General features: G+C 43.3%; 1 protein-coding gene across 1 annotated transcript in view; it reads left to right on the forward strand.

Moving 5' to 3' along the window:
- Positions 1 to 174: 174 nt before the first annotated feature.
- The window catches only part of LOC146205039 (meckelin), a 50,160-nt gene continuing 27,753 nt past the window's right edge, over positions 175 to 22,581 (forward strand). Inside the window, exons 1-16 of the mRNA XM_084589725.1 lie at positions 175 to 425; positions 11,967 to 12,055; positions 12,461 to 12,560; positions 17,024 to 17,108; positions 17,183 to 17,249; positions 18,003 to 18,077; positions 18,267 to 18,329; positions 18,494 to 18,630; positions 19,745 to 19,847; positions 19,931 to 20,017; positions 20,133 to 20,195; positions 20,282 to 20,339; positions 20,439 to 20,528; positions 20,712 to 20,841; positions 21,152 to 21,260; positions 21,509 to 21,565. Coding sequence (XP_084445851.1) covers positions 248 to 425; positions 11,967 to 12,055; positions 12,461 to 12,560; positions 17,024 to 17,108; positions 17,183 to 17,249; positions 18,003 to 18,077; positions 18,267 to 18,329; positions 18,494 to 18,630; positions 19,745 to 19,847; positions 19,931 to 20,017; positions 20,133 to 20,195; positions 20,282 to 20,339; positions 20,439 to 20,528; positions 20,712 to 20,841; positions 21,152 to 21,260; positions 21,509 to 21,565 — 1,491 coding nt within the window. The 5' untranslated portion in view covers positions 175 to 247. The remainder of the gene's footprint in view (positions 426 to 11,966; positions 12,056 to 12,460; positions 12,561 to 17,023; positions 17,109 to 17,182; positions 17,250 to 18,002; positions 18,078 to 18,266; positions 18,330 to 18,493; positions 18,631 to 19,744; positions 19,848 to 19,930; positions 20,018 to 20,132; positions 20,196 to 20,281; positions 20,340 to 20,438; positions 20,529 to 20,711; positions 20,842 to 21,151; positions 21,261 to 21,508; positions 21,566 to 22,581) is intronic.

Raw genomic sequence — 22,581 nt, forward strand, 5'->3', positions numbered from 1 at the left:
GCTGAAATAATTCATATTTGCTATGAAGTGCTGTAAATTATTTTAAACGTGCAATCAAAGTAGGTTATTACTAACAAAAGGTTTTATAATACTTGTAGATATGCAAGAAAAAGGGTGATTCGCTTGGCGACCCTGTGCGTAGCAACGGTTGTCAGTCAACACAAGCATGCTCGGGCGTCACGGGTGGAGGTGTTCTCGAAATGGATTGTTTAACACGGAGAGCATGAACTAATTAGAAACTAAAGAGATGCTCTTCATAGTTTATATTGGAGCGCTGATAGCTATCACCGAGTCACGGTACCTGAGTGTTTATCACATCCCTAGCGAGTGCGACAACGCGAGTTACTTTGACGTTATTGCTCTCTCATGTGTTAAATGCGGCGCCAACAGAGGACAGGAACATACGCAACTAGCGTCGAAAGATGGTTTGTAAAACTCCTGGCATTGCATAACTGTTTAATTAGTTTTCCTAAGCATTTGCGAGTAGTTTCAGTGTGAATTGCTAGTAATTGCATGCCACCGCTCAACTTTGTCGTGCGGGGAAGCACCTTGAGCCACGAAGTGCACTGCATCCCTCATGTCATGATCAGCAGCGTTATGTGGTCTTGTTTTCCATCTAAATAAGGAGCTTATGTTTGTAATGAATGTTTGCGAAATAGTTACAAATTCACTGTCTGTCTCGTAAGCAAAATATGTGTTTATTTTTAGACTCGGTTTCTGCTCACAACGTCGTAATTCCCAACCGGAAAAAGTGCGCGTACGATGCGGCCTTTACGCCCATCCACTGTAGTGGCGAGAGGTGCTGGGCGGCGGGCGCGCTCTTGTGCTTCTCGATTTCGTGTCGCTTTTTCCTTCTCGCTTTCGACTCAGTAGACGCTCGCTCGGACCGTCAATCGCGGCAGCGAATCCGCGAGTGCCAGTGTGTGGCGGGGCTTTGCTATAATCGCTGCCCTTGACAGGCGTACGGACAAATGTATGTATGTATGTATGTATGTATGTATGTATGTATGTATGTATGTATGTATGTATGTATGTATGTATGTATGTATGTATGTATGTACGTACAGCGGCCCCCTATGAGACCATGACGCGGCGCCTTCATTCCAAAGGAGCACAGTCATTCAAATATATATATATATATATATATATATATATATATATATATATATATATATATATATATATATATATATATATATATATATATATGGTTGGCTGGTTTGTGGGGTTTAACGCCCCAAAGCAACTCAGGCTATGAGAGACGCCGTAGTGGAGGACTCCGGAAATTTCGACCACCTGGGGTTCTTTAACGTGCACTGACATCGCACAGCACACGGGCGCCTTGCTTTTCGCCTCCATCGAAAAGCTGCCGCCGAGGCCGGGATTCGATCCCGCGTCCTTGGGAACAGTAGTCGAGCGCCGTAACCACTGCGCCACCCCGGCGGGGTTATATATATATATATATATATATATATATATATTTTTTTTTTTTTTCGGCGGGGGGAGGGGGGGGGCGCACTTTAATCAGCGATAAATAAAGTGAAAGAAAAAAAAAGAAAAGACCAGTGACAGTCCCAGTTACCGCTACGGGATGGAAGGGAGTGAATTTAGCAGAAAGAGGCGTCATAGTAGACCGCTCTAAACGAATTTCGGCACTTGTAATTCTTTAACGTGCATTGACATTGTACTACATTGCATGGGCACTCTTTGCGTTGCGCATCGATCTAAACGCAACAAGAATATCAGACCCGCGTCCTCGTTTTGGATTCAGCAGTCGAGCTCGCCTTAACACAACTTATGAGCTCCATTCGCGCGCACCCGTGCTCCCACTTAATCCGTGGTTTTCTGTCTGCTTACAGGCGCACTGCCGCCCGTTCCTGTCGCTTTTGGGGTGTGGTTCAGCGTCACATCCTTTGCAGCGTGTTTACTTCGCAAGCTTTCTTGGACCGCTCACGGATCTGGGACTCGATTGGCGGGCGTTGCTAGCCGATTACATAAAAGCATCAATACATGGTGTCCAAGCTAACTTTAGCCAAGCGTTAAAAAAATTAGAGTGTCTCTTAGACGCCTCTTAGGATTAGAAAGGCGAAAGCCTACACTTCCTCTCCTATCATTCGCCTCTCATCGTTTGCCTCTTATCGGGGTTCGTTGCAGTGCTACATGTAATTATAATTGGTTTACAGGAAAGGAAAGGTGCCTTATCTATTACACTTCCTCCGGAAAGTGCAAGCTTGGACGGTACACCATCGCTCCGATCGCATGGCGTTCCTTGGCGCGCATTAAGCGCGGGATTGCAGATGACAGGAACACTAGACAAGGAGAACACATCTCGCGCACAGATCGCGTTAACAGACCTCGCGCACAACTCTCGCGAACAACCCTCACACACGGGATTTGGTTCCATGAGCCTTAAAAATAAAACATTTGAGGTAGGCTATACACCTACCAGCCGTCTGGCCACCAAAAACAATTTTTTTTATTTTACAGTTAACTAATTAGTAATAAAGATAATTTTTCTAATTTAATTATTATTGTTTTTAGCATATAAATGCGATTTGCAAAATTGAAGAGCACTTTCCGAAACCCCTATTCCATTTATTTCCGATAAAGAAAGCCTCAAGTGTACTCCCCCCCCCCCCCCCCCCCCGAGCTGCAATGAAAGCCCGCGAAATACATGAACTATCACGTGACACAGCGCATTCGCGTGCCGCGATTGTGGTGCTTCCAATCGTGGTTTGAGTCAACGAAATTAGCCGCGGCCATGACTCAACGGCCCAGCTATAGGGCTCTAGAATATTATATCCCAGTTCCTGCGGTAGGCTGATATGTTGGTGATGGTTGCGAGCTCGCTGCAACTTGCAGCTGTCACGTGCGCCGGCGCCGACTGGCTGACGCGAGCGAAGAAACCATCGCGGACGTATCGGCCTGCCGCTAATTAAATGTTTTTCACCACCACCACCGCTGCCATGGGGCCATAGAGTCACGCCTCAGATGATTTCGTTCACTCAAACCACGATTAAGAGCATCACAATCGTGGCGCGTGAATGCGCCAGCTTCGTGATTTTTTATTTATTTATTTATTATTATTATCTTTTTTTTTTTTTTGCATTTCGCAAGCTTTCTTTGGAGCTCGAAAAAAGATGCACGTGAGGCTTTCTACTGCGAATAAATGGAGTAGGTGTTTCTGAAAGTGCTCTCCAACTTTACATATCACAATTAAAGTCTAAATTCAATATTTAATAATGTAGAAAACTTATCTGAATTACTAATCACTTAATTGTAAAACGAAAGATTGCCGCTATGCAACTGGTTTCCCTGGCCTACCTCAAATGTTTTATTTTCTAACTCTTGGCTAAAGTTAGCTAAAGCAGCTCCGATATGAAAGGTAACACGGACGCGCACATTATAAATACGGATACTGGCCAGGTCCAGGCGATCGCTGCAATGATACCGCCGGCATCGCACACCACCGAACGTGCCGCAGGCTCCGACTGACAATTTCGACTCCGATTTTCGAGCGCTCACGTCACGGCAAAAGGGCTAGAAGGTCACATGGTGCGCACACCTCGTCGGGTTGGGAATCACGATGTCGACCTTTGTAGAGACAGTCTTATTTTGGGGGGAGGGACTGAAAACACCTGAGATTTGCTACTTGCTCCTTCTTTTTTCATCTCCTCTGCATGTTGCATGTGTATTGTCCATGCGTACTGTTGTAGTTTGTGGCTAGATTCATTGGAAGAGCAACAGCTATTCGTATGCCAAGTCTTTCGGTCCTGTGACTTACATGCGTGGCAGAGCTTAATACAGCGATTGTGCCCGCCGTCTCAAACTCTGAAACTTACTGTGGCGAAATTGTGAGGGTGAGAGGGTGTAATTGTGCGAGAATGACGGTAGTGAGGTGCATGAGCGCGTTCTATCACAAATGTTTAAGTTTTCACAGTTATTGTGAATGACCTCTCGCCGTGACTAACACGGCGGTCAACTCTGACCAAATGAGAAGAGCTTCTGTGCTCCATAAGCAGGAACAGTGGATGCAGGAGGCAGGAGGGGAATACTAAATGAATGCATTTGTGGCATTGCGCTTCATAAAAGGAAAATGAATGAAACAAATGGTCGGTTAGTGAACTAGAAATTTGATATTTCTAGTTCACTACAGTTTGGTTCGGTTTGGCTTGGTTTATGGGTTTCAACGTCCCAAAGCGACTCTCGCTATAGAGGGATACTGTAGTGGAGAGATCCGGATAACCTCGACCAGCTGGGTTTGTTTAACGTGCACTAATATCGCACAGTTCACAAGCGCCTCGCGAAATGCCGTCGCCGCTTCTGGGATCGGATATACGTGTCTCCCGATTCAGGAGTCGAGTGCACTAACCATTGAGCCATGTACAAAATCCAGTGCTTGGAGTTCACATACCAGCGAGTTTGCTCGGTACTGGCTGTATTACCATGAAACGCCTGCAGGGTCGAGTCGTGGCCCGAACGAAGCGCTTATCATTTTTTTTTTCTATGGTACGGCAAATTTTCGGTGTGGTAACCGCCACCGTTTGCCCCCTTTTGGCGCCGTCATCGCGTTGCAGATGTGATCCTGCGCCTTCTCTGGTGTGGCGACCTCCTGGTCCCGGTCCTGGTCTGCGTTCGCTGTGTGGGTCATAATTGCTCATGGTCGACTGCTCTGTGTTTTTCTGCAACTCGAGAATGTGGCATGGCGGTGGTATTTACGGCACAGAAAAAAACTTGCGGGCATATGCGGTATGCTGAACGGGGTTAAGAAAGAATGCGGCATAAACCAAGCTTGCCACATGCAAAAGCTCTGTCATAGCGCAAAATAAGACATGTGGGAAAGACGGTTCGTAAATGAGGGGTTGCAGGAGCACCGTGCAATAGGGAATGAACTGGCAGCCAATAATTCTCGCCAGTCTGTGGCTGTACGCCTCAGTTTTATGGCAGGCGCTTTCTGAAAACGTTCGCTTTCCAGTTTAACAATATATCAACCTTGTGCATAAAAGGTATCGCTATTGTTTGTTACAAAAAAAAAAAGAGAAAAAAAAAGTGCTCAGGTATATTGATAAGGAATGCTTGACACACGACAGCAGGGCAGGCTATCGTCATGTCTTGCATGTTTAATGTTCGCACGCGAATTCACTGTTTTGTACGCACCTGACTTAAACCTATGATGTAAATCTCATTCCGCTTCTTGTCCTGTCTCTTCTTGCTGCGTACCTGTATATATGAGTACAAGTCGCCGGCCTCTGTGTGATAAATGATAAATTTCGTTTGATATCGGAATCGGATATTAAATATGAGGTGTTCCGAACCGTAATGATGAAGTAAATGTTATCTCGATTTGTATGTGTATACGTGTGCGCGCGCGCGCACACGCATACCTGGTTCTTGGAGAACAACCAATGTGGGGACTTGAGAGTTCTCAGTGCCATCGAATTCAACTGTTGTTAATCAAGCAAGCATGTGACAACTGATATTTTTGTGTGAAGGTAGGCTGCAAATTTATAGCTAAATCATTAAGTCCTGACTTTAAGGAAAGCATACAGTGTGGCCGAAACACTGCATAAATTGTTGAGTGTGCAAAAAAAAAAAAAAAAAAAAAGAACAAAAAAAAAACACATGTTGGTATGCATTGTTGAATGATATCAAATTTAGACTCAATGGGAATGTTTTTGATGCTGATGGCGTACATTATATATATATATAAGCGGTAGAAACACGGTAGAAACGGTATATATATAAAGCGGTAGAACTATAAGCGGTAGAAACATTCCATGCGGTGAATTCGACAGGGAATTCCTTTACTTCGCGCCAACAGAACAACTCATTAGCGCTGAAACTGAACGCTGCATGTGCAAAACAACTAACTAGAAGAGCATTGCTGAATTGTGTAATCAATTTAAGTAAAAAAAGAAAAAGATAACCGAAAGGGCGGTTTGCAGAATGCCTTGCTGGGTGCACGTTAGAGACAGGGGGGAGAGATTGGAATTTGGGCCACCCAAAACAAAGTGAACATGGGTTGAGGGCGAGCCTCGGCCCACCAGCCAACATTGGCGAGCCTCAACCTTCCTCAACTCTTACTAACTTTGCTTTGTGTTGCTGAACAGGTGGCTGCTTGGTAAAATATTGGTAAAATATTAAATATGGGCCGAACAGTGTATCACCAACCCCTCTCCCGGCGCACAGGTGCCCAAGAAGTAATAGGGAGCGCGAGTCTGTGGGAAAACTGCGCTTCTTCTTCTGGCCTGCTGATGAGGCAAACAAAAGTATGGCACTGGCCATCCTGATGTCCCACATGCATCCAAGCTGTGTGCATGTGCGTCTGTTTGAAGACATTTTTACTTTCGGGGCGCGTATACTGATTAGTTAACGTTGCTGGAAGCTGCATTATCTTTCACTGAATTAACTGAATCTCTCGTATTTTGGGCAACAAAGAGGGTGGCGTAGCAGCACTTCTCTCGCCAGACCACTACCCCGTCGCAGAGTGGCATGTTGGTGGCTTTTTACGCCTTGGCAAAAATACTATGGTCGTAAATAACTTTCCCCCATTTCATCTCTCTTTTCTTAGCGAAACCGTGAAGGAGCAGTTTTTTTTTTTTTTTCATGTCATGAAAGATGTATATACTACTGTCTACCATCCTGGCGATATGCGAGTGGTCTAAAGCTTTCTGTAAGACTTAGGGTACTGCTGACGCTGAAATATAGTGAGGTACCGTAAAACATTTTTTAATCTGAGAGCAGAGTAGGATTAAGAAATATTGGGCCCCTAGGGTAATGCATGTGTAGCCCTCTTTTTCTCTTCCCCTCCCTCGGCAGAACCTTCCTTCCCCGTTACGTTTCCAGAGTATGCCCCACGTTTCATATTAACTGCGTCAAATTAAAAAAAAAAAAAAAGAACAAAATGCGATCGATGGAATTCATGCAGCAGTAGCTTTAAAGCACACAGAATGCAATCGCAGCCGTTAATGCGACTACCGTGACGAAAGAGGGCCGGATGGGCTACCTGCGGTTGTTGAGCCGACAGCGCACAACACACCACCACAGGGTCAGCCACTGTAGACTTATACATGGTTTTTCGACCTTTCGGTTTTTATGTTTTGAAATTTCAACGAACTTTTTTTATGCCTATTTCAGCAAATATTGTTCTATTCGGACAAATGGTTTTTTTTTTTTTTTTAGTTAAATGTGTGCCAGACTTGAATGAGAGTTTATCTTTCCCGCTTTCGATTTTTTTTTTTTTTTAGAGCGATCAACAACTCATGGAGTGGTATAGTTACCGCATGTACGGTGTTATATATCAAGAACCATTCTAGCAGAAGGAAGCCGTGTAGTCGTAAGAATTGTTGTTGTTATTTTTGCTTGTTTGTGGGGTTTAACGTCCCAAGGCGACTCAGGCTATGAGAGACGCCGTAGTGGAGGACTCCGGAAATTTCGACCACCTGGGGTTCTTTAACGTGCACTGACATCGCACAGCACACGGGCGCCTTGCTTTTCGCCTCCACTGAATAGCGGCCGCCGCGGCCGGGATTCATAGTCGTAAGAATTAAAGATGTCGAAGGTAAACGTGTGGACCACGAGGCGAAACGAAAAGGGGAATATTCATGGTTGTAAGAACTTCGTTTCCATGTCCTGCCTACACTCGTCGCAGAAGGAGAGGCAGCGCTTTGACAGTTGTCTGCTATGGTGTCAGAACTTGTCTGTGTCCTCACATGCAATTGATAGACCAAAAGCCTTTAGGTAAACCTACTGAAACAAACGACTAACTTAATCCGATGATAATTCTGGGCAGATGGTGCACACACATGTGGGTAGCCGACAGCGCTTAGCTGGAAGGTGGAGCCTCCGGATCTGCGACTGCGTGTCTGAGTTCATGGATCAGTCCCCAGTAGCTGGCAACCAAGGTACTAAGCTCCGAAGATATCGTTGGCTCAGCGCGTTCATGCTTCCAGATTGCCTAATCTTTTTCTGTTCAAACTGAATTTCAAAAAAGAATGAATTCGGCGTACTTTTATCAGTGTTTATCGGTTTAGGCCAAGAGGTACAACCCCTATTTGTACGCTCGGGCCCCGGCAGTGGCCCCGGTTCCAATGAGACGACTTTGGCATCCTTGATTAGTTCAGCACAAGCCAAGCTCCTGTAGTTGAGTGGTGTGCGGGCGCTGGGACGGTTCTTTTTTTTTTTTTTTTTTTATTTAAGGATACAATCGTTGTCCTCGGCGCCGTTTTCACAGACACAGTGAAGTGCGGCATAGACATCCAGGGCAACGTTAAAGTTTCGGTGGACACGTCGCACCTCTCGCTCGCTTTTGGGCCCTCTCGTACTAGCAACGTCAGCGCTAATTGTCTAGCCAGTGGAGCTAAGCGGAGGCTGACGTGGCTAAACGAATTTGTATTAGGCGGGGACCCTATCTCGTCTTCCTGGTTCTCTTATTTCACACGTGTTGCTCAAAGTTCCATTATTTCCTCCCCTTAATCCAGCCCTGTGCGAAAGCATTATATGTCCCATGAGGAGGAAAGATGGCAGCGTTCGTGCCCGAGAGATGGATATAAAAATGCGTCAGTAGTGACACTATACGATGCATTGATTTAATACATCCAGGCCCATCCGCGACCCACGTCAGACAGTCGTAGGCATGCCATTCGTCTATTATATACTCGCCACTGGCCGACCTCCATGTGGCAGTTTTGCCGACGTTTGTATCAAAATAGTGACGTAACCGTTCGTCGTGCAGCTTTCCGGGTAGTATTATACGGTTCCTTGTAGGACATAGCACACGCATGCCAGCTTGCGACAGGGATTCGAACCAAAGATATGCACGTACCTTAAATCGCATGTTTTTTTTTTTTTTTTTTTTTTTTTTTTAAGAAAATGGTCCGGCGAATACTGCTTCCAGCAGCCGCGTGAAGCAGGACAGTCTATGTGGAATACGCGAACACGTACACCGAATACAATATCGGCAGAAGGAACTTCAGTACATGATGAAAACCGCACTCGAAAACATTTCGCCCGCTGGACTGCAGTGCTTTGGCATTCCCACACGTCGCAGCCTGAAGTGTCTGCTCATTTGTTTCTCGATGCATGGCGTAGCTTTACCGATGAGCGGTTATTTCCGTCCCGTATCGAGAGTCTCAAACTTTGACCGGGCACGTGAGCTGACTAAGCTTGTCACACGGAGGCAATTGGGGAACAAATGGCAGGGGTCGTTTTTATGACTACCGGGCCATCGTTGATCTGTGGGGCGATCACACTTCGCCAGGCGAGCGCACTCATGGGTGCGCATCGCATGCTAGGCAGCATTCGCATGCTCTTCGGGTGGCAAACGGCACTGAATGGCTTACCTCATCGTAAAATCTTCTCTTGATCCCATAACTTAACAAGGTGAGGGTTCGGGCTGGTGGGCATGCGTTGTGTCCCATAGCGCAGCAAGAAGACAAGGGACAGGCGTCCGTCCTTTGTCTTCTTGTTGCGCCATGGAACATAATCTTGATCCCAGGAAGATCGCCCAGTGATAACTGCTAAGTCTTCACCCTAGCACACCTGGGGTTCAGTGAATTAACGCATCTTTTGGGCTATTGGTGCATACTTGAATTGGTGAAAAAATTGCGCTATCCGTGCAGACCACATCAAAGAAAGAAGACGAGACACAAGCGCCCGTGTGACACAAGGCCCGCGCCATGAGGGAGGAAGGAGGAAGTGAAAGAAGGCAGAAAAAGGTGCCTTAGTGGAATGCTCCAGGATAATTTCGACCACCTGGGGATCCTTAACCTGCACTGACATCACATGCTCAGTACCGCTGCGAACTCAAACAGGAGTGGCGCGAGCGAGCACCAGATTTGGACAGCGCATTCCCTTTTTTCTAGTCCAATTTACAATTTCATTAATAAATGTAGAAACCACGGCAGTTTACTACAGTTATCACAAAACTCTGTCCATAATCGTTGCAACAGGAAAGCAATCAATGAAATAGCCATTGAAACCAGCCTTGTGTCTTACATCAACAAAACCATCACTCAGCATTCGTTCCAACAGCGTTGAGCTCCACTAGCTTTTTTGCACAGTTTGTCATGGAGAATTACCAGTATTTCATTATATATTCAATATCACGTTTAATATAGTTGTGTTGAAGTTTCACTATAATTCTACTGTTACAAGAATTATCGAACGATGCTTTCGATACGTTTTGATAGAACAGTCGTGTCGTGCTATATACACTTCACTGACTGTTCTCAAACGGCTGAAAACTGGCCGATGCAGCAGCGGCGTGTTATGGGTGCAGGGTATCTGAATAATTCATGACGACAGTTTTGGTGTCACTCGTTAAGCCCGCAGGCTGAGCCCGTGTAAACTTCTAACGACGGGCCTTGGTATATCGCTAAGTCTGAAAAGTGGCCTTTAATATTGTGACATATATGCCCTGCACCGCTGGAAGTTGAAGATGACAACGATCAGCAACAGTGACACAGAAGAAGACAAAGTGGTAGTAACGGTTGATGCTAGAATAAGTTCGACGCTGCTGCGTTTCTTTGTTTGTGTGCTGTGCCACGGCCGCTCGGCTTCCATCGAGCGGCCGTGGCTGTGCCATCCTGGACAAACTTTCGTGGACTAACCTTGCCACGTATCAATATTTTAGGCATTAATACAGTATATTACGATGGATAAAGTTACCTGGTAAGCTTGGACAGTGATATTTGTCGATTTTAATAGCACTACGCTGTGGTACAGTGTAATCAGAACTTTGATTGGGGCCATGTTATCAGACATGCTCCGTCTCGTTGCTAGCAATCGGAATCACCGTTAAGAAATGAGGCCATGCCTAGTTTGATACCGCAGCTGTTGCTAGAACAGAAACAAAAAATGATCTCTTTAGAGAGCATTGCGCTCTCGCTATGTGCTTAGGACTTCAGTGGAAGCACACTTACGTATAAAAGACGTGAGCAACCAAACTATAGTCGGATACAAATTAAAAGAAAAACAGCAGTTTCTAACTATCGGCCATGGTACGCGGCTTGTATACTAATCCGCTGAATAGTCAACAAAATCAGTTTTTGAAATTTGGCCACGCGCGCCAAACAGGCCAAACGCATTGAAATTCTCGAAATTATTATTTCGTCTGATGGTTACTTTTTGTTTAGGTAACAGGAAAATCTTTAAAGCGTACTACTTTTTGCCACTGGGTATCTGCGTGCGGCGGTTACTGTAGACTTGAGTTGGGCACTTTTGAGCTGCCAGCAAACAAAAGGCTGTTCTGTGGCCGAGATGAGGTGGGACTGGCCTCTCTTGGGCACAGTACGATGAATGTGATAAATATTAAAAAAACGAACATATAGCTAAATCTTTCTCTAAAGAAGTCGAAGGGTATCCGCTGTTTACTGTTATAACCACTGCTTCGTTAATCAACCAGTAATTGTAGACCTTGGCCTCAACTTCTGTCCTTTACCCTATAATTTCTTGTGTTCATTATTTAAGCGCACATTACTTTAAGTATCATTTACCAACTAGCTCGTCCCAGAAAGCTTTACTTCAGCTCAACTTTCGCATGTCAATAATCTTACCTGCCACCGCGATGAGTGCATACAACATCCCCGCTTGTGCTGGCGTCATCATAGCTAGCGTACTTGCGCATTCAATACAGGTGCTCCATTGAAAGCCGTCCAAAGTGGGCGCTCGCAATGGAATCGGTGCCGCGCCCCCCGCTTTTTCCGCGGCCCAAATTGGCCCCAGCGTCTCGCGCTCGTCGTGTGAATGGATTGTGCTTTAGCGCAGCAGATGCGGACTAGCGTAGAATATACAGGGATTTCACAGACGCCTACCGCGCACGCGCAGTTCTATTGGGTTGGGGAAAGATGCAGCCACTATGAGTGCGTATAGGAGGCGTCCGGTAGACCGGTGTACTATACGTCTTCACTTGTACTTATCCGCTAAGCTGAAAGCCTCTACTGACGCAACTTCTCCATTCCCATCAGGTTCGTCGTGCCAATGCAAACCGCAGCACAAGATGACATCCCTCGAAAGTGCCACGAAACTGTCGTGTTTGCCATGTCCTCCTGAACATGCAAGTACCGTTTCTAGGTTGTTTACACGTGTCATTTGCACATTAATTCACCGTTACTGTAACCAGCTTGAAACTCTGCACTGAGTGCTCAGGATGTTTTCAGTCGGCGTTTTTACTGTATTTTTTTTTTTTTTTGTAAATGAGCGCAACAATTTCAGCACTGTGCTTTTGTTGTTATGAGATAAAACTACACTGCGATTCTTTCCGCATTTGGCATGCTGCGCTCTCGAGCGCTGTTGAGAGTCCTGCCAGCGTTGACTGGAGTCGGAATCACCGTGTACCCTGCGCTTCTTTCTTTCTTTCTTTCTTTCTTTCTTTCTTTCTTTTTTTTTTTTTTTTTTTTTTGCTGCCATAGGTGCGTCCACCTCTGTGCCAAAAATTATCTTTATGCTTATGCTATTGCAGGTGACATCCCTGGACGGCTGGGGCTGCGTGCCATGTGCAGATAGCTCGCCTTTCCAAAGGACCACCAATAGCTGCAGAAGCTGCGTTGGCGGAGTCTATGGTGCGCTCTCGTTGTTTTCCTCTAATCGGTTTACCGTCATGCAACATGCTCTTCTGGCCTCACGCGCAGTTCTAACAGGCGCCCTTCACACCGCGTTCTCCTCCGATTTCGATAATGATGAAAACGAATAAACGAAACATTATACACCCAGTACGGCAGGCGAAGCCGCTTCATGAATCGCGATAAAGCAGCACACGAACGTGAAGCAATTAAAAAAACGGTCTACCGTACTCGTCGAACTGCATGAATCCAGCTCTGCCGCCTTTTGTGCTAAGCAACAGTGGAATCGAATTCAGAGCAGCCTCTTTTTCGTAGTCGAGGTCTTGTAAACGCTACAGCGTGCCTTCAGTTTTGTGGTAATTCCTTGCACACTTCCTGTAGCGGTATCCGCTGTCGTCATACAGAGTCGGCGCTGTGGCGCACGCCGTAAACTCCAGCACGGGTTTCCTATGAAATTTTACTGATAAGATCAAGGGTTCTCCAACGCGAGTACGCAAAGAGGTGCGGACGCTACTGTGGCTGCAAAGCTCTCCCTCTTTTTATTGTCCTTGAACGACATAAATGCACCTCGGAGCTATTGTGGCTGAAACTAAACTCGCTCTTCAAACCATAAAATAGTTTGGTTTGGTTAATGGGATTTAATGTCCCAAAGCGACTCGGGATATATGAGAGACGTCATAGTGGAGAGCTTCGGAAATTTCGACCGCATGGGGTTTTTTTAACGTGCACTGACATCGCGCAGCATCCGGGTGCCTTGCTATTCGCATCCATCGAAAAGCAGCCGCCAAGGCCGGGATTCGATCCCGCACCCTTGGGCATAGTAGTCGAGCGTACTAATCACTGTACCACCGCGATGAGGGAAACCATAAAACAGTTATTTATTAAGTTATATAGGGGTTTATGGCTCATAAGTGACTGTGGCTATCATGCGCCAAACACAACCATAAAGTGGTCGTACACCCATTGAAAGCGTTGTCATTAATGACAACACTATAAGCAAAACTGTGTAATTGAATGCATTTAATGATTATTTAACAGACCTGCCAGAACTCCAAGCTACTGATGCTGCTTATCTTTTTATGAATAATCATATATCTGAAAGTCGTTTGCTTGAACCAGTTTCAGAACAAGAAGTAATAGCATTTCTCAAACTGAGCGACAGCTCCGTTTGTGACGTAAATGAAATCCAGATCAAGCCTATTAAGTATGTAATAGATCTCATCTCCTCTCTTTTCATTTATCTTCTCAATGTGTGGTACAGATTGCTAAAATCGTAGTAATTTACAAAAACAAAACTACAAAATACTCGTGCGAACTACCGGCCTATTTCTATTCCACCCTGTTTTTCTAAAGGACTTGAAAAAATAATCCTGTCGTGCCCAATTAGATTCAGCGATGAGCACACTCTTACAATAGATTCTCAGTTTGTCTTTCGAAAACATAGATCCACAGAATTAGGCCTAGTTCACCAGAAAGAATATATATCTTGCATAGCTTTGCAGACAAAAAAAAATTGTACTTGAAGTATTTGTAGACTTTTCAAGAGTGTTTGATCTCCTGAACTCTAATTTATATTATTAAAGAAATTGGAACTCAACGACATCAGAGGCCTCACACTACAGCTTATTTAGTCGTATCTCTCCCGTCGCCAACAATACGTTAGCACAAACGAATTTGATTGAAAACGAAGCCAATTTGTTGCGGTGTGCCTCAAGGCAGCATACTCGGACCTATGCTCTTTTATATTAATACTGTAGTAAACATAGGCAATCATACGTAGGCAACCATGCAGCTTTCTTTATCTCTGTGCCGATGATATACCAGTCTATTTTTTTCAGCTCATGACCGCGATGACGTAATAGACAAAGCTTCTAAAGATAAGATCGTAACCGCAAAAAAAAAAAAAAAAAAAAAAAAAAAAAAACAACTCAATACTGAACTCTAGCGTAACCGAAATTGTGAGTGGTTTCAGATCACTTGGTGTCGCTTTTCATTAGAAATATTGTGGGATTGTCATATTCACAACATCCTTCCGAAATTGGCATGAGTTGTAGGACAAATTAATAGACACAAAACTATTCTTCCAATCAATATTAATTGCACTTCTGTAAAGATCACTATTCTGCTCACAGTGACAATACTGTAGCTGTGGAAAAATCTATATTCTAAAAAAAAGAAGCCTATAGGATTTATAGTGTTACTTAGCGGTATTCGCTGGTCGTGCTCCAGAGGACGATGAAAGGCGAAAGACTGCCTTAAAACGACGACGCTGAGGATACACAGATCTGAGCTGCCATCAACCCTAGTGGTACGGTCTGGTATCGCTCGTGGGTTCTCCCCGTAACAATATTTCAACTAAATAGAGAACAGAGCACCACAAACTACTGCAGAACTTTAGACGCACTAACAATCTCTTCCTTGTAAAGCTTTCAGATATTATCGCGATTTAAAAGGAAATACAAATAATATACAACGGTAGACTTTATCCTCATTAATTAGAAACAATCAGACGTATAACATATGCAATATTTTTCCATGGCATACAGAAACAATGAGAACAAATTACGGATTACAAATGTCCTGCTATCAGCTTCCAAGACACCTTGCCCTACTACAAAACAACGTTGATTCAAGTGACATATCTTTCATGGCCATTTGTCACATCGTGTGCATAATTTTTTTTTTTTTTTAGCTGTATTGAGTTTGAATCTGTTCCAGTTTTATTTTCTCACAATGCCATTTTTGTATAAGCGTGTATTTTTGCCTGTGGTTTTCTCTTGTGCCGTGCCAATGAAATGATTCTGTCTGTGGAAAGAAATCTTGCTTGCCGATATTTTAGTGCTAGGGTCGGGTGCCTGTTAAGCTTCGTGATTAATTTCTCGACTCCTTTGCATACGTGTCGACGTGAATAATAATAATAATAATAATAATAATAATAATAATAATAATAATAATAATAATAATAATAATAATAATAATAATAATAATAATAATAATAATAATAATAATAATAATAATAATAATAAATAATAATAATAAGTAGTGAAAGGCGAAAGCCTGAGTTCCGCATTCTGCTGCGTAACTGTGAAGAGTTTCGAGAATATTCCAAGCATTGTCAACACAACGCCTAGAAAGGTCTAGGCTTAGATCATTAATCAGGCAGTAATTATATTTAATTAGCCAATAATTAGTAATTGATCGTCAGTTATATATAATTGATATTTAGTCATTAATTAGTTAATGCCTAATTAATTAGGCATTAGGTCTTTAAATAAATGATTTAGTCATTGATTACTGATTGATCATTATTCATTGATAACTGATAATTAGATCATGAATTAGTCAATAAAATAATTATTAGTCAATACTTAGTTATTTATCATTAGTCATTTATAAATGATTATTATTATTATTATTATTATTATTATTATTATTATTATTATTATTATTATTATTATTATTATTATTATTATTATTATTATTATTATTATTATCTTGTTCTTGATCCGTTTCTTATTTATATATTTGAACTTTATTTCCAAATCTTACTGTCCCGCGTTCAGTTCTATTTCTTTATTGTATTTCCCTTTATTTCTAGCCTGTGTTTTAAGTACCACCCACAATTGTTGCGCCTGGAATGGTTGTTTATTTCATTTATATTTCTATTACTATAATCAATGTCAGTTATTTGTTTTTTTTTTCTCTGTATTTTTTTTCGTGATGTGCTCTACAATTCTCTCACTGTGTATATAAGACATGATACTCATTGATTTCTTTTTTTCCGTGACACTTTTCGTCTCAGTTTCATTTCATGTGTTATTTGTTTCTTCTTTTGTGTTCTATCTGTGTGTGTAAAACTTGTGTGTGCATTTTCATTTTTTTTATTTGTGCTGCAGCACGAAGACCACATGGTTGTTCCTGCGCACATTAAATAAATATTGATTATTATTATTATTATAGCTCAAAAATTCTCTCACTGTGTATATAAGTGATGCTACTCATTGATTGCTTACTTTCCGTGATACTTTTCGTCTCAGTTTCATTTCATGTATTATTTATTTCTTTTTTTTGTGTTCTCTCTGTGTGTGTAAACATGTTTGTGCATTTTCATTTTGTTTCTTTTTTTTTATTTGTGCTGCAGCACGAAGACCACATGGTTGTTCCTGCGCACATTAAATAAAGAATGATTATTATTATTATTATTATTATTATTATTATTATTATTATTATTATTATTATTATTATTATTATTATTATTATTATTATTATTATTATTATTATTATTATTATTATTATTATTATTATTACAATAACATTCGTCCACATCTCCAGCCTTTGCTGCTTATAGTTTTCTGACACTGGCCGCTTGTGCATCACTCCGGGCCTCTCGAACAAGCACAGTTCCTCGAACTACCGTCCTCTCGAACAGGACGGTAGTGCATTATTGTACGTTTTTATTCCAGAGGAGATAGCTGGAAGCGATGACATTAGACGGCTGACGTGCACTCCGTGCCGCGGAGGCACATGGCCTGATGCGAAAGGAGAAAAGTAAGGGAGCTTACGTGTGCTAAAAGCGTTGTTCGCGCTCTATAGTGCTGCAGCGCTGTTTTTGTTGCTTCCAGATGTGTCACCTGCCCCGAGGAATTTCTGCTTGCCAACAGAAGCGTGTGTTCGTGCCCACCTGATAAGGTATTACAATGCTGCGTAAAAAAAAAAAAGAAAATAAAAACAGAGTGGCATTTGAAAAATGCGAAACTTTTCCAGAAGGAAGTAGGTGCTGTGATGCATGAATGAGAAGGCGTGTAGTAGGGGCTACGATACTGGGCGGTACTTTTATGCTTTTAAGGCGAAGGCCTTTAACGGCTCATACTGTTGTGGACATAACGTGTTCCGCTTTTGCGGCGGCTCTGATTGGCCGAGGCGGGATGACGTCATATAGGTCTCGACCAATCACAGAGCACCACCACAGTATGCACGAATGCGTGCCTTATATAGCCATATGGCAGTCAATGATCAATTACTAATCAAAGACATTAATAATTAATAGTTCACTAATTAATAACTCATTAAGTAATTCAAAAATTAATTAGTTAAGTAAATAAATAACCAGTTAATTACCTACTTAATGAACAGTTGATTAATTAACCAATTAATGTCAAATTAATGAATTAATTCCTGATTAGTGCCAGTTTCGTAGTAGAATGCGGCGCTCAGGCTTTTGCCTTTCACTACTTTAGTCGCCAAAGTTCCTCGTAATTTTTTTATTTTGAAAACGTGTAACGGGAGCAAATGAGTTATCAAACGGCGAGACTCCACAAAGGAGGTTTGTGACGCTGCTGTTAGACCAATCATATTTGTTCAAAATATTTAGTACAAGGACCTTAAGGATTGCACTTATTCGTGCGGCATTGAGCGCGCATCAAATTCGCTCGTTTATTTCAGTACTTTCATGTTGCCGGAAGCTGCATTCCCGCAGCCAAGGTGGATGCCAACCTCGATGCATTATACAAACATCAGGTATGACAGAGCACACCCAAGCGCTCGCATGTTGCCCACCATTATTCTTGTCACTATGAGAGCTCAAAATTTTGTTCACATTAGAGCGCTCTGCGAAGTTCTAAAAGTTGCCGTGTCAGCACCCTACCCGCAGTAGTTGTTTAGCAAGTTATTTTTTGTGAACACGGCTTAAATTTGGTTGCATTCTAGGATCCCAGCATTTCATCACAAGCACTTCGGAGCCTCTTGCTTCCGTCATTCTACAATTGCAAGGTAAACGTGAAGGGCTCTTTATTCCCGAGATGATGCGTTAGCCTAAAGGTCCAACGCGCTAGTCAGCACGAGCTGTTGCATTGTTGGAGCTCCGCAGCTTGTGCCCTGCCGACAGGTAGACGGATCGGCTAATTTGTGATCTTCCATTTCCGTGACTCTTCCAGGAACATGGTAACGAGACTGCCTGTGAAGCACTTGCCAACCTCTGTGTTCTTATTCTGTATCGTCGTAGTTCTGAAGGCACTATTTGCGACAAATTTCTAACGCTGGGTGAAGCTTCTTCAAGGCGGCTGAAGCAAAGGTGAAGTAAAAAAATAAAAGGAGCTCCCTTGTCCCTTATATTGCCTTACTTAATGTGCGACTGTTCTTTACGAGCAATCTCTGAGTCCTTTTAAGCTTGCTGATTTTTCTCGTAGCAGTCATGCAGTATTTTTTTCAGCAGATCTAGTCTACTCATTTAAATGCTCAGAATGCGTATGAGCGTATGCTCGCATGTTCTTTTCTTTCTGCTTACAGTTTGCTCGCTTTTCTCTTGCTGTCCTCATATTGTTTGTTTGTTTGTTTTTTGTTTTTTCCTTTGAGTGGCATAGAAAGGCAAAATGGTACACCAAATTTGAAGGCTGCCGTTCTTGGCGCAATAAATTTGATTTACACTTCCGTGGGCAGATTGAACAGGACATGTTGTTTCAGGTTTCGAGAAATAGCTAGGGATGGGGAAGAGGAGAAGAATGAATTAAAATGACATTGGTTGCCTTTGCAGTACACTGGTAGCGCCCTTATCTAGCGGTCCAGGAGCCCACTGGTCTCTGCCCTTTACTGGGAATGACTTACAACAAATAATTTTAGCAACAATTAGTACAAAGCTACTCGGATTCATTGAGATCAGAAGGCATAATCTACATATTAGATTTTAATAATGGCGAGGTTTAAACGTTACGCAGCGACGAAGTGGGATATAAGAAACGCCGTAGCACATGGCTACAGATTAATGTCTACCAGTCTGGGGTGCGCAAGCTGTTACCGCACGAGACAGGCGTTTTTTTTTTTTTTCTTTTTTTTTTTTTTTTTTAATGCAGGAATGCATTTAACGCTACACCTTCGGCTCCCATTGTCCGTCATAGTTCCGTCCACCAAGGCAGATGGACATCCCGACGTGGCTCGATTACTATGAGATACCTTTCAGAAATTCTGTGTAATTATTGGCTCTTTCACCTTTAGGAGTGAGGACCATGCGATACGCAGAGGCAGCTGATGTCGGCACATTTCAAACAATCGACTGCGTGTGAGACAGCAGCTTTCCGAACGCCAGGCTCTAAAGTGCTCATCAATCTTCACTCGTGTATTGCACCACACGCTTGACGTCTAGTGAAAAATCAATAAGCACTTGCTTATATGTTTGCTATGTATACTCGCAGCAACCAAGGCTTGCCCTGGCTCTATTATTTGGATGATGATGCCAACCTCATTATTTCAAGGACAGACGTTCCAAACCAGTTCACTATAAAGCACTGGAAGAATGTAAGCAACCTATTGCTTGACGTCGGTGTTGTCCTAGTGCACTTGAACCAGATTAATGTCTACGTCATACTTTTTGATTTCAGTCTTCCTACCTTCACTTTATCGTTGCCAAGTACAGCCTCAAAGGCGGGCTAATTTCTATTGGACCTTTGAAGATCCGGGAACTCAGTGTAAGCACAGGCCTAGATGGGGTGTGGGGTATTCACCGGTATGACGATATTTCAATGGCACTGCCTTAAAAGCGTCGTTTACCTATAGTTTACACATTGTTTATCCCTTACCTAGCTGTGTGACACTTCCCTGGCGAATAAGGATATACTTAGATTTGGAACCACGTTTTATGAAGAGGTGAGTGCTGTGGTCATTGATTACACCCTAGTGTTTTACCACCATCTGAATGAGCCATGTGTTTATAATATGTATAACATCTGCAGTGCCAAAAGCCAACAAGATACCTTTGGGACGAGTCGGAGCTTGTGTTTTACGATGTTTGTAGGTCCCATAATACCTCTTTACATTTGGACTTTATTTTTTTTATTTTTATGTTTCAAGACATCCTTATTGTTCCCTGCTTCTTTTTTTATTTCGTAGTCTTAGAAAGCAGGCAGAACGGTAGGAAGCAGATATATCCAGTTCCTGTGAAAATTGACAACTTGGAAAAAAACTCAAGGAGGCACAGTGGTAAGCAAAAAGACAACTAGGACACCTGTGTGCAACCATAAATTTGAGATAATTGAAAGCGTCTACCTCTACAGGCGCTAGTTAATGGTAAAAATAGTTTTCCTATAATATTTACATCTTTGTTGTTTTGTATCCCGACTGCTGTCTTTTTGTCATTGTTTAGCATGACTTCGTAATTTTCAGAGGACGGCACATCGACTTGGCAGCTGGTCAGGAGGTTTTTCTTGATCGACCCTGTCACCGGAGCAGAAAGTGACAGCTCCGCTCAACCTTCAGCCAAGTTTTTACGCTATGCAGAAAACGTCAACATCCAGTGAGTTGGCGACGCACGTGTCAATTTCGTTCGAACCGAACAATGCTGTGCTGAGTACGTGATGTGCAGCAATTCCGCCACCAGAAAATATCGCGCGAACGAAAATGTCCGGGAACGCTGTAGGACACTTTCAATATTCGAATGTGCACCTCTCATTTTTCCGCACAAGATGCGGCGCAACTTTTATACTCGGGCGGAATCTTTCATTCAGCATCAGCATTGAGCGGTTCTTTCTAATTTTCTTGCGTACTATACATTAGGCCTCGTCTGAAACACTGCGGCACCTGGCCGCCACATCTTTTGTGTGCAGCATCACTCTCCACAAGAAAGGGAAGCCCGGTTCTATACACCCGCCTCTTCTTACCGTCAGATACGCCAAGGCTTCCAGGGATGCCTACGAACAGAACGCTCAGCTACCTGTGAGTGGCGGGCCACGAAATAGTTGCATGTACTGCGCACAACCTGCTTACTCTTTTTTTTTTCTCGCTATCTTACGCCTGATTAGAATTTGCCGTATTGCGTGCCCATTGTCAACTCCGCTAATAGTAGGAAGAGTTGTCAGCGGTCGCTGGCAGATGCTTATCATTACTGGCAGTGCTAATGCTCTGTGGCGTTTGGATGTATCGCCCAAGTCGATGCTACATTGGCCTAATTTCTCATTCTCCAGCTCTTGTTCTCAATCACGTACTCGTCCGACTACAACCAGGCCGCACAGGACATGCCGGTGAGTTGTCCCGTCACTCTGCTGTGCTCCGTTTGCAGCAAACTGCAAGCCGAGGAAAAAGCTGAGTCATCTTTTTAGTTCTCATAAGATATGTTTAATCGACATCAGCGACAGTGGGTATACGCATATATTGCTCGGGATCCCTTACAGAGGGGCTTACACGAAACATCGCTTACTGCGCGGGAGAGCTGCTAAATAACGCTCGACTGATATGCCACCATCTGACGGGGTTGGTGGACAGCGAAGCTAGAACGGCCCGCGAAACAGAAAGAAAACCTTACCTTTTCCGGGTCGCTGGGGCGGCACGAGTCCTCGACTTGTGCGCTATTACAGGTTCGACGTTTCGCTATGAAACTGGGCCAAATCTTGCTTTCGAAATTTCGTTTTAACCGCAAAAGGTCGCTATTTCTGGTATGCAAGGCTGTTGAGTACTGAGTTGTGCACAGTCAAAGTTTAAAACCCTTACGAATCCAGAAACGTGATGTGGTATTGGTGCATAAGCAGCGCAGTTGCGAGATCCGAGGCATTGCTTCGCCGCTGTAGCTTAGACGGCTCTGCTGACTGGGAAGCACCACTTCCTCGCCGCCTGACATTTAAGTACGGTTTATTCGCTATAATCACGCGCTTAGTGCAGTAAGTCAGTTAAGTAGTTTTATATAAACAACAGCATGTAAGGCACTGACACTATAGCCGTGCATTGTTGTCGCGAAAAAAAAAAATACATTATAGCTACCGCGATGACTGAGCTGCAGTTTCATAGCTGCCATCAATATCAATCCTCAGACCACGTGATTCATCGCCTTTTCGCCAGCGCAACAATGTAACGGAATCATCTCAGCCCATAGATCTTGGAAGGAAACTTCCACTCGTGTTTTCGTCTACCGGCTATCTCATTTAATTTGCGTCGCTTGTTAATGGCGATATAAATTCCTTCTACAAGCACAGTACCAAGTGCTACCATTTGCACGTTCATGCTGACAAAATGCCGAGACATAACCTAAGTAGTGACTTTTTAC

The sequence above is a fragment of the Amblyomma maculatum genome, chromosome 1 (genome assembly GCF_055883805.1).
Source record: "Amblyomma maculatum isolate TAMU_Amacu chromosome 1, ASM5588380v1, whole genome shotgun sequence".
NCBI classification, from domain to species: domain Eukaryota; kingdom Metazoa; phylum Arthropoda; class Arachnida; order Ixodida; family Ixodidae; genus Amblyomma; species Amblyomma maculatum.